Below are 17,852 nucleotides of genomic sequence, written 5' to 3'. Positions count from 1 at the left end.
TTTCCTACACTTTTTTAAACTCATTAATGAAACACTCAAGTCTGTCAACAAAACTCAATACACTCGCACAGTACAGACTTTCTCAAATTTTAAGATGCTGTAAAATGAAATTAGATCAATGAAATGTGTTTCTATTTAATCATTTTTGCTAGTATAATTGTGTTTCTTTTAAACGTCTAAACATGAATACTATATACATAATGAAACTTAAGAAAATCCAGTCGCCTGATTAAAGAGTTGTATTCTATTATTCTTTCCTGAGAGATGGATGACTGAAGGAGCAAAAACTAAATCAGACTTCATTTGTTGTTTGTGTATCACCATCAGGCAAAGTAAACAGTGCAAATCTTGAAATAGGAATTGCTGTGCGTATCTGTTGATAAGACTGAGGGCACCTGTCTTACAGTAGGTGTTTAGTGTTTAGTTAACATCACACCTCCAATAACAAACCTACAACACTAACTCATTTTGGAAGCAGGTATCTCTGCTTTAGGATGCATGTTTTCGCCGTGCATGTTTTTTATAGACGTGGTCTCATGGTGTGTCCAATCTTTTCATTTTTTTTAGGTGCGGTAGTACCATGAAGGGTGGAGGAAGGGGTAAGGAGCCACCTGTTGCAGGGGAGGTCACTGGCAAGCGTCCTAAACGCAAATGCTTGCAGTGGCACCCACTTCTCTCCAAAAAGGCTCTGGATTTCTCTGAGGAGGAAGAAGAAGAGGATGAAGAGGAGCTGGAGAAGGTGAGTGTTTTGATGGCTTGGCTGTCATTTAATTACCTCTGACGAACTGAACAACAGATCTTTCAGTTAATCACATGAATGTGACAGAAAACATGGCAAAGTATTGCATCTAATGGTTTATAAATTTGTTATCAGCAGCCGATGCTGTGTGGCCAGGAGCAGGGGTCACAGGTGCAGTGTGGAAGCACAACAGAAGAAGTGGAGGAGGACTCAAATGAACAGCGGGCACGGCGGCCAATGAATGCCTTCCTCCTCTTCTGCAAACGTCACCGTTCTCTAGTGCGGCAGGAACACCCTCGCCTGGACAACCGTGGGGCCACCAAGATCTTGGCTGACTGGTGGGCTGTGCTGGAGCCCAAAGAAAAGCAGAAATACACTGACATGGCCAAGGAGGTGTGACTGCTCTGTGACTTTTCGTGTCAAAGTGACTTGTCAGTTTGACACATGATACATTGTTTTCAATTCTTTAAAGAGCTGGTGCAGCTCTGTTGGTGAAACATTTTTAAACATTGTTTCGAGTCAAAGAGCTATTCCAGCTTGATATCATATATCAGTGAAGAAAAGCAAAGAGAGGAAAGCTCTGCTTCACAGTAGTCCTGTTTTAGTGAGAAAACTCTGACCACATCTTTACACAAACAAAAACCAGTAGTCAAATTAAAGTCAAATAATGGCGTGGTCAACACAAACATATAACAAAATAACAGCCAGGAGAAAATAACAATGCATTCCAGCTAAGACCTAGTCCACGTGTACACAGGTCTTTTTGGAAACTTGCACAAACAACTTTCATCAGGGTGTGTTCAATCCCACAATGCAATGTATCACATTGATAGATGCGAAATTTACTATCACACACACTGCACCTGTCAGTGATGATGCAAAACAAAAAATGTGCATGAACTCCCCATATAATAGACACCATAAATGTGTGTTGTATGGTCAGTAGTAATGAGGGAGTGATTTCATACACAGCAAAATAACAGTTGGTGTGTTGTGTGTTTATTTCTGACTGATAAATAATAACTAAGGATGTACATTTTCCCCAAATGTAATTCTGATTGTTCCTCATTTTGTCATCAGTGATTAATTTTATAGAAAAATACTTAGCATCTAATAATTTAGATATGATTTGAAACAAGGGGCTTAACGAACTTGCTTGTAACCAAACTGATTCTGGATCTTTTTTCAGTACAAGGACGCCTTTATGAAGGCAAATCCGGGCTACAAGTGGTGTCCGACCACCAGCAAACCAGTTAAGAGCCCTTCCTGTCAGCCAGTCAGCAACCCCCGCAAAAAGGTTTGGTCCTTCTCTTCCAACTCAACCAAGGATTCCACCTCTGCCAAAAAAGTGCCCAAAACTGACAGCATGCCACAGTTAAACTTTGCCATGGCAGGTGTGTATAATGAACGATTGTCAGTTTGGTAACAACGCCACTAATTGTAGGATTGTTTTTTAAACTGCTGTCATTCTTTATCAGATCCTACAAAGATGGGAGGCCTTAGCATGCTGCTGTTAGCTGGGGAACATGCCCTCACAAACAGAGAGGTATGTCACTGTTGAACCCACCAATGAATGCAATCTTGTAATGCACCAGTACTCCAATAGATGGCCTCAAAAGCTTATCACTGATGCTTGTTTTATCCTTAACACGTAAATATGTTCTTTTACATTATGCTTTTGAATTTGAAGAGTTTTTATTTACTTTATTGAACAGACTAAGTAACAGCAATATTGTCTACCTCTCTAGATCCCCTCCTGCACTAAACCTAGTTTACCTGACACGGTCAGCGAAGGGAGGTCCTTTCCAGGGGATGAGCAAGAGGTGTGTTCTATGACTGTATTTCTCTTACCCCTATTCTCTGTATATTTTAATTGAGACACTTGAATGTGTGTTGTCTCTTTAAGGCAGGTCACTGATGTGGTCTGTGTAGATGGAGATATGTGAAAAAGATAACAATATCCAGGAAGAAAAGCTGTATACAAATCAGCATTTACAAACAAGATATTACCTAGTCACCACATGGTGTGTTGCAGAAGCTAGTGGTGGAAAGTAACACACAGTAGCAGGTACATACTTATTACATTTTTGAGATACATGAACTTTACTTGAGTTTTTCCATTAAATGAAATGACAACTTTATTTACTAGTTACTATGCAGGTTATTAGAACAAAATATATCAACAAACAAATTCTGCTGTAGTATAGATTAAGCTATTCGGCAATATTGAGATACCCACCTTTATAAGCTGCAACGTTAAGTGATGCTGCATAATGAGTCATTTCAGATCAATGAATTGTGAAAACCATATTAGTGTTTAAAATTGCAAATTTACTTTTGTGTGATTGACTGCACCCACTTTTATCTAAAGTTTTTCACCAGAACTGACTTGATTTCGCTCACCCTCTTTCAATCTACAGATGTTGTCTGGGACAATACCGAACAGAGTGCCTGACATTATTGAAAGCAGGGTTAAGTCTGCCCTCTCCCCACTGGCAGAGGTATGACTGAATTTCAATTCTTGATTAATGTGCTGTTTATCATTTGTGAGTTATTTATATTCCAAGACTGTATCTACAAACTTTCTAGTTACTTGGATTCATGACAGTATTGTTAATATACATTGACAACTTTTCAACAACAATTGCTGACATACAAACAAAGCTGCCCTATAGGCCTTTATACTGTAGACAAACCAACAACAAAACATGGAGGGGGCTGTACAACTAAGTGAGATTAATGGGTTATCCAGCTATTTTGAGTTGTACTCAAAATGGTTTTTGGTATCATGGAGCTAGTCAAATTGCTTTATTCATCCAGGATTTCCATTAGCTCTTTTATACCGAACAAAAAACCCACTAACACTAATGTCTGGCTTTTGTTTTTACGTGAATGTGTACAATCCGCATTTGCTCACAGGACAGATGACTCTGCAGAAGTCAAGGGTATTTATCAGCTCCAGCTCTAATCGGCTCTGATGAAAACACACCTAGGTAGACATGCTTTTTTTTTTGCCCCTTTAAGCGCAATGCTATGACGTGCTGAAGTTAAGGACATTGGGCGTGTTAATACTTTTCCATTCTTCTCTGTTCAAGCAGCGATCAAACATTGTTTAGTTGGTGATGGAGCTAAGAGGAAAAAAATAGTGCGTCTAATTTAGAATGGTATTGATTAAGACTTTTTGAAATAACATTACCTTTTTTTGCGAGTTTGCCTGCATTTAAAAATAAATCATATACATGCATATTTTGGTGTAAAACTGGTACATGTGTCAGCTCTGGTTTTACAACAGAGCTTTTAACAAAAAGGAAGGATAGTTTTCCTGCAATTAATAACTACATAATGGCAATTATATCTGTATTAATCACGCAAAGTATCTTTCGTCCTCACAGCAACCATGCTCCTACACTCTTATTCCATCACTGAGGCAGAATAACTTGAGGAGAATTTGAAAAAATCTTGTTTTGTGATGTCATGTTTTGTCAAGTTAGGGTTAGAGTTTTAGGGGTTAGGTTATAGGCATGATAACTGCCAAGTTAACCCCCGACTTCCCGTTTTGGGAATAACTTTTGACAGGAAGGTCATAGAGACCTGAAACCTGGCTCCATCTCACAGTCCATACAGACAGAGGCTGCAAAACGGAGGCTATGTTCACACTACCAGCCAAAGTCTGTCTTTTGGCATATCCAGATTGTATCCAGATTGATTTTAGGAAGTCTGGACAGCAAAAATACAATACATGAAATGTGATTTTTGCAAATCGGATCACAAATGCAAATCAGTCCAGATGTTCTGGCTGCTCATATTGGATTTTAAAGCATCTTTTGTCTCACTTACAACACGACACAGAACAGCAACGTGAAATCCAGAGAGACAGAAGTGCATCAGAGTGGTTGAGCAGAATCTAGGCTGCTATGATCAGAGTGGTATGGAAGACAACACAGAGAACATAGTCTGTGGAGTCAAATAAACTGTCTGAATCGTGACTTGACAATGTGATCAGAGAACCGTGTTGGAAAGCCACATCACCAGCATACAGAGGTACTGATGCTTACCTTGTTACCATAGCAACCCATACAGATATGTTGGTGATGTCTGGACCTGAAAATCTGATCTGATCACTTGCAAATAATAGTGCAGATGTCTTTCAGATCTGATTTGAGAAACAAATCCTACTGTCTGAACCAGAGACACTTGGTGCCTAGGTGGAGGGGTTGTCACATAAAACTAGTCCACTGACTGGCAATTAGCTCCCATGATTTTAAATGCTGCATTTCAGTCAGATGGACCTTATCAGGGATTAGCTACTTTTGGTAGCAAACAGTGCATCACTTTAATTCATCATAATTATTTTTTAGACAAGAAGCAAAAGTACTCACTTTATACTCAAGATATATTGTATATGTTCATTCCCACACTTATTTATAGCTTTAGTGTTGCTGTCAATAATTCAGATATTATTTCTAGTGTTTCTACAGTGTCTTCTCTCACCTAGTTATGTGTTTATATTGTTAACTTTTCAAATAGTTGAATATCACTTTTTGCTGTTGCTTTAAACAAATTCCATCTCATTTTATATTAAATATTAAGTACTTTCATACGTGGTTCTGATGATGTCCCTTGTGTCCCCTGGAATGGAGCCTATTTCACATGAATGTGATCTTAGCCTGAATGGGAAGCTGAGAGTTAGCAGAGCCAGCTGATTATAAGCTTCATGATACCAGTTAGGATCAGTGAGGTAACCTCAAGAGAACCAGACCAAACTGGACTCGCTTTGTGGTACAGGCCTGAGGTTTAATGTTTCCTACAATAAACAATAAGCAGGGTGAAATTTGTTGAAGGAACTAAATATTGCTGAATAATAATATCTGCAGAAAACGAAGCAGCGTTATTTCATAAAAATAAAGGTGACAAAGCATAATCCTGTGTTTTCACAGTCATCTCTCTCTGTGGTACCTGAAGGAAAACCATGCAGACAGTCCGCTCTCTTCCAGCTTGCTGAGGTAAGGCATTTTACAGTTCGGGTATAGTTTATTTAAGTAAAACATTACAGCTTTATAGAATAAAGGGTGAGAATGTTTCATGAAGAAAGCATGCAAACAAACCATTCAACCCATCTAAGGTAGCAACGTTAATGTAATGTACAAGTTTGAATGGAGTTTCTAACTGAAAGTATTAATTAGTAGGATTTTTGGACATTTGCCATTCAGTTCAATGGGGAAATTTTCGCAGAAAATGTTGAGTATTTTGGGAACTTTAAAACATATCAAAAATGTGAATAATGATGCGCCGTTCTTAATTGAGCTGTACATTTTGATGTTTGAATGAAGTTTCTATGTTTAAAAATGGGAGAAGGAATTAAGGTCTGAAAACCAGTACAATAATAAACAATTCCGATGGTAGAAGAACGTGTGTCGCTTCCGGCATTCACAACCAAATTCAGAACCAACTACAAAATTGTATTTAGCTCGTATATAGCAGAACAGATTCTGAAAGAATTGCCAAATTAGCAGAAATGTGAAATTAATTGCCTTTAATATCAGCAAATGCATTGCACGCATTGTTGAAAAACATGGAAGGTTAACTACATCAGCTTAAGGAAGTAAGAGATGATAAAGCATTGCTAGAAAAGCTGAAAGGTAACTAATGCTGTGAAAACTGGAGGTTGAAATGAGTTAACAGAAGCAGAAATGTCAGAAAGTAGCTGAGCGTTTTGACATTTGAATTAGTGGTCTGCACAGGCTTGAATATTAAGCCCGTGTCCATGAACTGCTCATGATGTAGAGGCCTGACCCCACAATAAGCCTGGCTGTAATGCAACATTTGAATCCCACACCCGAGTCTAAACCCGAAAATCAGATGCTTTCAGTTATTTTAAACATTTCCATGAACGCAGTCATGCCACTGTAACAAATATTGTGTCACATTCAATCAGCAAAACTAAAAGCTGTAGTTATCAACTCTCCAAAGGGAACAAGTCAGGAGTTTTAAATAATCAAATGAAGTTTATCAGCTGTTCCTTGTGCACAAATGCGCATTTTAATGTAGAGATACACATATGGTTTCTGCTGCTAGAGGATCGCTGCAGGTGATGTCATTATTTATTTTCCTCATTAAGGATTTATTTCTCCCCTCTCATCCCACCGTTATTGATCAGGATGATGCTTTTTATGACCAGTCACTCCTGATCCACAGACTGAGATCTGCGCACACACAGAGAGACGCAGCAGTGCTCGTCCTCCTCCTCGGTTAATATCAGTTTATTTTTTCATATGCAGTCAAACAGAGTTGTTGATGGGACAGGGAGGTGTGTGTGTTTTGTGTGTGTCACTGTGCGCGGCCGGATTAACAGCTCAGGAGTGATGAGGAGGTGTGTGTAACAGAGTTGGTCAGTGCTTCAGCAAGGAGCATGACTTTAGAGCACCCATAAAAAAAAAAAAATGAGCCTGGCCCGAACCGAGCCCTACGTTTGTATTCAAAATGCAGACTTCTAATTTGAATGGAGAGGAAGAGAGAGGAAGTGGAAGACTAAAGAGAAGGAGGAGAAGAGCCAAAGACAAACAAGGAGAACATGCAGGAAGGAGAGGAAAAGGAGGCAGATGAGGAAGAAGAAGAAAAAAAAGAGGAAGAAAAACAGACAGACAGACAGAGAGGGAGAGAGACAGGGAGATAGAGAATAAGAGCGAGAGAGAGACAGACAGACAGACAGACAGACAGACAGACAGAAGATTATATTGTTAATTAAACCCCAAACAGATCTGGGTTTGAATTTATTAACAATATAACTTGCCAGAAAAAGCTCAACATCAATCCACCAATCAGAACAGATTATGATTGGAGCAACAATGTTGGCTTGAAAGTGCTGTTGCATTGACAGAGATAAAGAGAGAGCTGAAAAGAAGGCACCAATAAGAAAATATTTTAGATCATATGGGTGAAATTACTACATTGCTGAAAAACCCTCAAGAAGGTAAGAGATGGAAAACCATTGCTTGGAGAGCTGGGAGGTAACTGTAATGATGTCAAAGCTGGTAGTTCAAAAGAGGCACTTTAAAGTACTCAATACTGTAATGAAGAAAAGAAGAACAAACTGAGAAAGGCTTAATATTCTCAAAAGCATAAAACGTAGTTTAAGTGTAATATGTGAATGTGAGAGAGAGAGAGAGAGGGAGAGACCAATCAGAATAGAGGAACAACCTGATCGGAGGATTATTCTGTGGCATCTGCATTCACACTAATTCAATAAAAGACCCCCTCGCAGAAAGTCCAACAGTCTGCACTCCTGGTGTGCTGGAATACTCCAATCTTGAATGCTGCCTTATTCCTATGATTAAAGTTTTTAACTGTTCTGAAAGTGGCATATGAAAGCATAGAGATCTTCTAACTTACTGATAAATGAGTAAAGAAGGCCTTTGCTGTGTGTTGGGGTTGCTGATTGCGCTGCTCGAGCGGCTTGAGTTAATGTAAAGGAAAACTTCCAGGTTGCATGATTATAAAAGCACTGTAAATGTAATTGGACTGTTCTTTAATTGGCAATACACATGCACTGTTGAACCCCCGTACAATTACACTACCTCAGTTTGCACATACTGTAGCATGACAGTTAGCAGATTGTAGTAGTATTCTTGTTTACATTTTCTTTTTTTATACACTTTTATTATACATTTGCATTTGTGTGTCAAATGTGTCATATAAGCTACTAAATGTCTAAATTTCCCTCGGGATCAATAAAGTATCTATCGATCTATCGTGAGGGTTTAGGAGTTCTTTCACTAAAAGATTGAGAAGTTGGAGAATGCTATGTCTGCTACAATTCACAGTGACAGACATTTACAGATTAAAACTTTGTCTGTTAGTCAGAGGCATACATGTTATTCCATGTCACATAACACAGTCATTAATCATAATAATAAATCCATAAAATAGTCTATATAAATATCTGATTTGTATAGGGTTTGTAAAGCAAGTTTACTGTCAAGTATAGGTTGTTGTCATTTTATATTTGTTTGTTTAACAGTGAATTTTATCTGTTGTGTTTGTAAGATGTGCTTAGCGTCTGAAGCTGGAAAGATGGACACAGTGGAATCTCAGCCTGAGGACAGCTTCTCTTCAGTCTCTCTCCAGCCGACTACTGTCAAGATAGAGATCAAGGAGGAAACAGCAGACGACTGTCCTCCCTCCTCTCACTCATCAGCCCTCCTACCTTTGCTCTCCTCTGTCACCTCTACCTCCACTGATGCCATTCCCTCACAACTCAGCAGCCAAAATGCACGTGTCAAAAACAAGAGCAAGAAAAAAGAGGTGGCCAAGTCAAATGATCCTGATGAGATCCCTTGCTCAGCAAAAATCATCAAGAAGTGTAACCATGCGGAAACAAATGTGGACAGTATCTTCAGTACAATTGAGGCAGTAGCCAAAGGGGCCTGGAAGGACACAGAGGAGAAGCCCAAAAAGAAGACCCAGAGCAGTCCTATTGTTGGAAACTCTGGTGTGCCCAAAAAGAAGAGTAAGCCCAAAGTCAAGACCTTTGTCAAAGAAAAAGAGGAGGAGATAGAGGATGACAGTGGGCAGTGTAGGCAGTGCAGTTCCTCTGAGATGGAGATGAAGGAAGAGGTGACTGATGATAGTCTCAAGACAAAAGCAGAAGAAGCAAATATAGGAAGCATAGACCTTCAGGGCAGTTTGTCAGAGCCACATCACTCCCCCAGCAGCCCCAGCCCCTCATGTGCTAAGCTCAAAGAGGTGGACAAGGCGAGGGAGAGGTCGGGTGAAGTGACCTGTGAGCCCAACACAGAGAACCGTGGCTCCAGGAAGTCAGAGCGAAGCTGTAAAGGCGCCTTGTATAAAACCCTTGTTTCTGAGGGAATGCTGACCTCATTGAGAGCCAATATTGACCGAGGTAAAACTGATTAATAAATGCATAATCTAGTCTATTTATGTATGTAAATGCATATTTCTAAAAGGTTCATGTATTTATCATTTTACAACACCAGCGTTGCTAATGATATAATCTTGTTGGTCTGTACATGTGCAGGTAAAAGAGGTGCTTTCCGTGCTTCTGATCATGATGCAAACTGGAGTGATGACAGCTGGGCAGTTGCTCAGATGGGACCTAATAACCCCAAGAAGCTGAAAAAGTCCAAGTCCAAAGATGAATCTTCACAGGGGTGAGTAATTTCAGGTCCTCATTTCACTCAGTTTCATGTTACCTTTCTTTGTAGCATGTAGTACAATAATTTTCCAGGGTAATGATATAATCAAGAGTCATTTTTAGTCACTTCACATTGGTTGGTTCCTTTGTTTCATGTTCTCTATATACCTTATAGTATGGAAGGGTTAGGGTTAGGCTAAACCCTGGTAATGTAAAAAAATCTGAAATATCTGACAATACATACTGTTTGTGCATCTACATATTTCTGTCAACAGACCATATTCACAGTGCGGCTATTTTCCACTGACGTCACGCTCATGGTGGGAAGCTCAAATATTGTACTCCTGTGTTCCAAGTTGCAAGTGGTGCAAACATGGGAAATCTGTCAAAATGGTATCATTTCACAGCTTCGTTATTGATTAGCAACTGTAGGGACAATGGACAGTGAAAATCTTGAGGGATATCGGGCCATAGTTCAAGGTAAAACGACATATTTGATAACCCATTCGCTACTGTGAGCGCTTATCAGCATTTAACTATATTCTAGCTAACATTACCATTTGATAGTGTTGCATAATATGAAAAGACTTAAATTAATTCTGAAATCTCAACGCACATTTTGGACCGAAGATGTATTTAAGCTGGAAGTAAGACACACTCAATATAATCAAGCTTGTAATGAGAAGTAATGCTATGTTACTAAATAGGCATGTCTTGCCAGTCTCTTCTTGCCACACAAAGACTCACTTCTAAAGAAATGTTCTTGTTTGATGTGTGAACATTAAAAAGAAATATGTGTTCCAGACAACGTAACGTCAAAAAATATTACTGACTTAACCAGAACATTTCTGAGGTCAGTTGAAGAGCCAGTACGAAAGTAAAAGTTATATTGTAAGCTTGATTAATAGTACGTCCAGTGTGTTTATTTCCAGGCTTAGATAAATGTGTCCAACATGTGTGTTGATATTTCAGAATTAGCTAATTTACATTTAAATTCAAGTGTCCAGTAGCATACAAAATACAAAACATACATTACACATATATAATATATACAATTAAAAGTATCTTTCTGGATTTTCACTATTGTATTTTCAGTCGTTGCTCAATCAGGAAGTGATGAAATGATAATCAGTGGAAAATGGCTGCAATGGGAATATGGTTACTAACATATGCTATATTCTATATGATATGCTATATGGGAATATGCTATTGGTTACATGCACAGCTATGTAAACTCTGAACTTCACTTATCAGCCTAGGGAAACTGGAGGAGGAGTTTGAGAGGAAGTTTAACAGCCTGCCACAGTATAGCCCACTGACATTTGATAAGAAGGGCACTGCTGTCACAAAGAAGAAGAAGACCGACAGCTCCACTGTCCAAGAGGACGTCTCTAAAGCCGGAAAAGGTGAGAACAAATGTAAAGACTTCTCCAATCAATAAACACAATGACCGTTCTTTAATATCCCTCATCTCATCCATGGCCCACTCAGCACCTATTTGTAAAATCATGTTTTTCACACTTGTTGTGTTCAGTACCAGTTCTCTCTTTGTTGAAACAAAAACATTTGGATTCCATAACATAGCATTTCCATGCTCTTTTTTCTTTGTTTTTTTGCTATATCAGGGCCATCTCCATCTCAGAAAAAGACTTCATTCCACAAGATTGTTAGGAAGCACAAACACAAAAAGGAGAAACCAGGTGCAGTGGACAAAGGTGAACTAGGATGTTGATATCTGTGCGTTATAAGGCAGGGATGTGAAAATTTTCAGAATTTATATAAAGTATTCAGTATTGATAGATTGGTTTGATTGAAAACATTGCTCTCTATACTGTAATGTATGTACTTCTCGTACATGTTTCAGCTTGCACTGTTCAAGCTATCAAGAATGGGATATATTCATGGGAACTATTAATTAAGAATTAGCTGTTGTCTATGTGCAAACAGTACACTTTCATCTGATAAAAGCACAATGATACTGAACAAATGAATGAAGCCTTAAGGTGACATCATTGAAATCTATAATGAATCTTTTCTCCAACACAGTGGTACAGAATGATTCCAGCATGCTGGATTCAGCTTCAAAAGCCAAATCATGTGCCCCCGTTGCCATAATGTTCCCAGATGTCCAGTGCACCACTAATATGGAGATGCTAGTTGGTAGCCAGAAGAGGAAGGCTAGGAAGACCAAGATCACACACTTGGTGCGCACAGCTGATGGCAGCGTGTCTCCTGTCGAGGGTGAGTGATTCATGATTGAATGATCAGTAAGAAAGTATGGAATTTAAAAAATCTGTCTGTATCTGTCTCAAGTCTAGGGTTGGGTACCAAACTCGGTACTTTTAAGGGTACCAAAGTATGTCGGTACTACCAAGTACCAGTTCACATTAAATCAATTGATGTGTGCTCCTCTTCCAGTTAAATACAGCATTTTGCTCATATACAGTCAAACAGAGTTGTTGTCATCATCTTTATTGATAATTGATCACTATTGAAGGCAAACTCTATGTAGACAGATAGCACTGTCATTAGCTGTGCTGGGTTGCTTGTATCCATGGTGCCTCCAGCTGATCAATGAGAAATGATGATACCTACAGAAGAAGAAGGACTGATTCTGTCCTCTGTACAGCCCCAAGCATTTTAAAATCCTCCTTACTGTACACATACTGATCGCAATGTCGTCCACCGTGCTCAATAACAGCAAAATCTCGCCTGTCTCAAGCCAAGCATGAAGTAGAACTTAATCAAATCATGTAAATGTGATATAATAATATAAATTATCATGTTATAATGTGAAACTTGTCACGTTTGTACAATATAATAATCACATTATAACATGAAACTTAGCACATTTGTACAATAAAGTATAAAAACTCCCTACTCCCATTGTCTGAGAGCACACCTGAATGCATCGTCAGAGCCGCGCAGCCGGCAGATGCACGGAGGACCATAAAAATGTAATCTCGTCTCATATCGTCTCATCTCGTCCAGTTGCTGGAACTGGAAGGTTATAAGAATGTTGCAGACTGGTACATCTGAATAGTACATAACATAACATAACTACTATGATGAAGTACTTTTTCTGGCACGTCAGACACTGATGTCTTGTCTCTTCAAATGCTGTATTTTAGTGAAAGTATTAACATTTTAAGTTCCTGTTTGATAGATCTGAAAGGAAATACAAATGGAATGTTCCGCTATAATCATTTCTAATTGTGCATGTTTTTTTTTTTGTTTGTTTTTTTTTTAGAGGACAAAACTAGGGACCTAAACCAGGAACAGGATAAGAAGCCATTACCCCAACAGAATTTATGCAATGATAAAGGGTGCTACAGTAATCCCAGAGCAGAGGAGGCAGAGAGGAGCACCGTACCACAAGAGCTACCTGCGTTCTTCAGCTTGGCAGCCCTCGCTGAGGTAGCAGCCATGGAAAACGTTCACAGGTAGAGACACAGCCATTTGTAACATATTCTATATTCAATAAAATGCATATTTTTCATCAAATCTCCTTGATCTGCCAGTCCACAATAATGTTAAGTGACCTACAGACAACCAATAGAAGATGTTATGGGCTGTAAAAATATAAAAATAGCATAATACTAGTTAAGATACTTGGCTTTTAGTTTGCTGAAGTCTTGTTGACAATCCACACAAAAAGATTCTGCTTATCAGCAAGTGTTATTGAGTGTTTTATACCTTTGCTAATACTAGCATTGTAATATATAGTACCATAGATTTGTATAGCTTTGAATTGTCCTGTCAGGGTTTTTCCAGGCACACATACATTTTCTTGCTCATATCTCTGCCAATGACTTTTTGTAAGTAGAAAAAAACATCTGCATCACCCAAATGTGGAATTATCCATTTTTTAAAACAAGTAACTAGCAAACTTAAATATAAATGTCTTATGCCAAGTTTGCACTACAAGATTTTAGCCCTGAGCTGTCTCCGATGAATGTGCTGATCTGCCCCCAGATCAGGGGCAGATCAGGCCACACTCCTGTGAACGGGAGTACCCGTATTAATTTATTTTTCTTACTATTTTTTCTTTCTTTGCAAGTCAGCTCATAAACAACCTGGACTGTTTGAATTGCGTTTTTCCCGTGTCATGTCCTGCGTGTGTGATCTTGTAATGTGTGACGCCCTGACGCTGATAAGTAACATATTTTGAAAACCACAACGACTGTAAGACTCCCAACCACAAGGCTGAAAATCATGTAGCGTGAACAGCACAGCAATCTGACAACTTGGAAAGTCTTATAGTGTGTTCAAGCCATAAGGCCCTGTTCAGACCTGGTATTAATGTCCATCCTGAGTGATCCAATCACAAGTGGACTGCTCTAAGTACAGGTGTAAATGTCCCCAAGACCCATTTAGGGCACATTTGAGATCCAATCACTCAGACCAAAGTCAGAGGTGGTTTGTGCCACATGTTCACTAGTTACACTTAATACAGTCGTGATCAAATGTTTACATACACTTGTAAAGAACATACAGTATATCATGGTAGTCTTGAGTTTCAATTATTTCTATAACTCATTTTTCTGTGATGGAATGAATGGAACACATACTACTTAGTCACAAAAACATTCATGAAGTTTGGTTTTCTGGGCCCATTTTAATAGGGCTTGTTTGATACAGCCATTAGACTCAGCAACAAACACTACAATGGGAAAGTCTAAGGAGCATTGATCTGAAAGTGCACATTATTGATTTGAACAAGTCAGAAAAATACACTTGAAGTCATTTCATAGCAGTTACAGGTCCCGAGATGAACTGTACAAACAACTGTTTGTAAGTATAAAGTGCATGGCACAGTTGTGTCACTGCCACCATCAGGAAGAAAACACAAACTATCACCTGCTGCTGAGAGAAAACTGGTCAGGATGGTCAAGAGTCAACCAAAAACCACCAAAAAGCAAGTCTGCAGTGAATTAGAAGCTCAACATGGGCGGAGAGGCTGCCGTCCAAGACCATGACTATATGAAAGTAGACAACATTTTATTGATGTTAAACATGTCAATTTTTTACAAATACAGCAATCAATAACCAAAATAGATAACTGCTTTATCGCATGGAGAAAGTCTCCAGACTCCCTTAAAAAAATCACTACATTTTGTGAGTTGTTGTGGAGTTACATCTTCTCCGTTTGCTCCAATAATGTATGCATTTATTTGGATTTAGAGTGTGTAAGGGAGATCCGATCACAAGGGGTCGCTCCCGACGCATGCCGAGACGCATGTTGATGCCAGGTGTGAACTTGTTGAAGTTTTTGACTTGTGATCAGACCACTCACGGGTGTTAATATCAGTTCTGAATTCACTATAACGCCAGGTTCAGACAGGACGCTGAAGTGAGCCACGACCCTTCTGCTCACACCAGACACGAATTTCTCTGCGCCGGTCGACAAACAGCTCTGCTCCTCAGCTGTTCTGTAGTCACACTTGGAGCTGTTTTTTCACCATAGGAAAGTAAATAACTGCATAAAATTACAACGCCATGTTTTCCTGACAACTGTAAATGTATGTCCACTTCATAGTAATGAGTAGTTTTCTGTCAATCGGGGTGTTTAATTATCGAAAATAGTTTTATTTTGAAATGTGTTTTATTTTGAAAATGACCGGATTCTCTCGTTGTTGCTTTGTTTGACTTCCTGCCCGGCTTGACACTTTCGGCGGCAGCACGCGAAAAAAATAGACCAGACGCGGCGCTACCTATGTGAACAACACCATTGGTTAACATGGGCGCCAAATCGAAAATGGCTCCGCTCCTCGGCGCTTCGCAGCTAATCGCGGCGCTTCGGCGTCTTGTCTGAACCTGGCGTAAGACTTCTGGTTGTTGTCATTGTAAACCATGAGCTTTCTATATAATCATATCTCTGATCCTTTACATTGGATCTCATGGAAGAACCACTCATACAGATATATTTTTACATCACTTGACGTTTTACGTGATTATAGTCATGTCAGATTCTATAATTTTATCGTTGATATGAGAGAAAATACTTATTTGATTTGAATTTTGCTGTGACAACTTACAGTGAATTCTGTGGTTGATCCTTCCAACTTCAGGGTCTTTATGCAGGACTCTGTCAAGGAGAATACCTGACAGTGCAACATTACCTGCAATGAAATGTATTCTCTCACCCATCTCCATGACAATCACATTGATTTGACCACCTCCCATTTTAGTCATGGACCATTTTGCTTTAGCAATATGTTTTTGGCATCTTATTTCATGTTGTACCATTTCCTCTTTATTGCTGTCACAGTACGTCTCTTCAATGACACAGTTTGGACAGTTTTAGATAGATTGTTTCATTTCAAAAAGACACTGGTTAAGTTGTGAACAAATTCTGACTTCTTCTGTAATGTCCTTTTTCAGAGGCCAGAGAGGCTTGGCTGAGAGTCAGAAGAAAGAGCTCGCCCCGACTCCAGTCCTCATCTCCTGCGCTGATCAGTGAAACTCTGTTGCTGTTATGAGAAGCCACAACATGGAAGTGGAAGTTAGCAGTGGAGCTTTACTTTCCACAGTAGTAACCCCACATTAAAGGGACACTTGGATCAGGAAGTTTTGGACAGTCTCCACCTTCCCCTTGTGATGAATTTGCTTGAGCTCGGGGTCATGGTGGAGGAAAGAGACGCTCTCCTCCTCCTTGCTCCTCACTATCTCAGTGTTTTCCCTGAAGCCTTCCTTTGGTTTGAGGGAGAATACCTTTTTTCACCTCCTCTCACCCTCCTTAGATGCTCTGTTAGGGCCTGTGGAAGAACCAAGCTCTCCCCCAGTGCATGGCTTCCTTTATAGAGATGGTTGTCATCTGTTTATCGTACACCGTTTTGTCAAATAGAGGCCATTTTTAAGGTCTTATAATTTAAAAAATAGCATTTTAGGTCGGGACAAAAACCCAACACTGCATTAGTTTTATAGACGAACACAGCTTTCTGTTACCTTTTTACCTCACACACACGCCTACTGAAGAGTTCCCTCCACCTCTGGTAGAATACCTCTGTATTTGAATAGCTCTTATCCCTTCCATTCCTTCCAGCTTCAACCCAAAATGACTTTAACCAGGGTAAATGATCATGATGGACAGACTTCCATTACCAACTACTCGCTTAGTGTTTCCCTGTGGTACATTAATGTGGTGTACTCAAACCACAAAGAAATCATGGTTGTGTATTTGATATATGTTAAGATGATGCTACTGTAAAACAGTATGTGGTAGCTACAAATAATCATGTTAGAATGAATGTGTAAGAGTAGACCTGTGCATACCCTTGAACTAGAGTTGACTTTAGCTGAGGGTGTTTGTTTGTCCTGTTTATCCTGAAGTAGTAGGTTCACAGTGTCCCTATCAGGCTTATGAGGCAGTAAGTCGGTTTGAAAACTGCTTCCTATAATAGGGAGGTTGTGCGAAAGTGAAAGCAAATATAGCCTTAACCCTTCACACCTAGACCTGCTTTGCTACCACAAAGCCCTCAACCAGCTTCTTGCTCAATGCCATCACATCCTGAAGCCAGTGTAAACATGTTTGGATAGTGAAATGCAGTTTTTGTCAATACTTGATCTTTTGCATTTTGCGTAGCAATTAGAAAGGTCAATTCCTTGTGTGCAACTTATTTTATGGAATAGGTGTTTAATTTGTTTATTACGTAAACACTGCACTAATTTGTAGCTGAAGTTTGAATTGCTCTTGGAAGGGTAATAAAATGCCTTGTCTCCAGTCACAGTGTTCTTACACCATAACATCTCCATAGAGTGGTGTAGGGATGACATAGTTTTGTAGGCCAGCACAGAAGTTAGCATTGCCCTGGTTCCCTCGACAAAAAGCCTACAGGATTCGTGAATTAGGTTTTGGAATATCGCAGAGAAATTTAACTATGCATGTTTTGTTCAGCAAGATAATCTTCACAGATGAACATCACTTTTGAAAATTTCAAAGTGTAAAAACTTAAAATTGTA

The 17,852-nt window shown here is 39.3% G+C and overlaps 1 protein-coding gene across 1 annotated transcript in view; it reads left to right on the top strand.

Annotated features, from left to right (window-relative positions):
* Window positions 1-16,452, top strand: part of bbx (BBX high mobility group box domain containing) — a 29,421-nt gene extending 12,969 nt beyond the window's left edge. The window contains exons 3-16 of the mRNA XM_073479844.1: window positions 568-739; window positions 878-1,132; window positions 1,929-2,133; window positions 2,218-2,285; window positions 2,488-2,562; window positions 3,160-3,240; window positions 5,677-5,742; window positions 8,783-9,638; window positions 9,774-9,906; window positions 11,145-11,296; window positions 11,516-11,605; window positions 11,937-12,131; window positions 13,141-13,333; window positions 16,275-16,452. Of these exons, the coding sequence (XP_073335945.1) occupies window positions 581-739; window positions 878-1,132; window positions 1,929-2,133; window positions 2,218-2,285; window positions 2,488-2,562; window positions 3,160-3,240; window positions 5,677-5,742; window positions 8,783-9,638; window positions 9,774-9,906; window positions 11,145-11,296; window positions 11,516-11,605; window positions 11,937-12,131; window positions 13,141-13,333; window positions 16,275-16,353 (2,607 nt within the window). The 5' untranslated portion in view covers window positions 568-580 and the 3' untranslated portion in view covers window positions 16,354-16,452. The remainder of the gene's footprint in view (window positions 1-567; window positions 740-877; window positions 1,133-1,928; window positions 2,134-2,217; window positions 2,286-2,487; window positions 2,563-3,159; window positions 3,241-5,676; window positions 5,743-8,782; window positions 9,639-9,773; window positions 9,907-11,144; window positions 11,297-11,515; window positions 11,606-11,936; window positions 12,132-13,140; window positions 13,334-16,274) is intronic.
* The last annotated feature ends 1,400 nt before the right edge of the window (window positions 16,453-17,852 follow it).

This window comes from Pagrus major, chromosome 13, assembly GCF_040436345.1.
Source record: "Pagrus major chromosome 13, Pma_NU_1.0".
NCBI classification, from domain to species: Eukaryota; Metazoa; Chordata; class Actinopteri; order Spariformes; family Sparidae; genus Pagrus; species Pagrus major.
The sequence above is the reverse complement of the archived record's forward strand: the minus strand, read 5'-3'. Positions and strand labels throughout refer to the sequence as shown.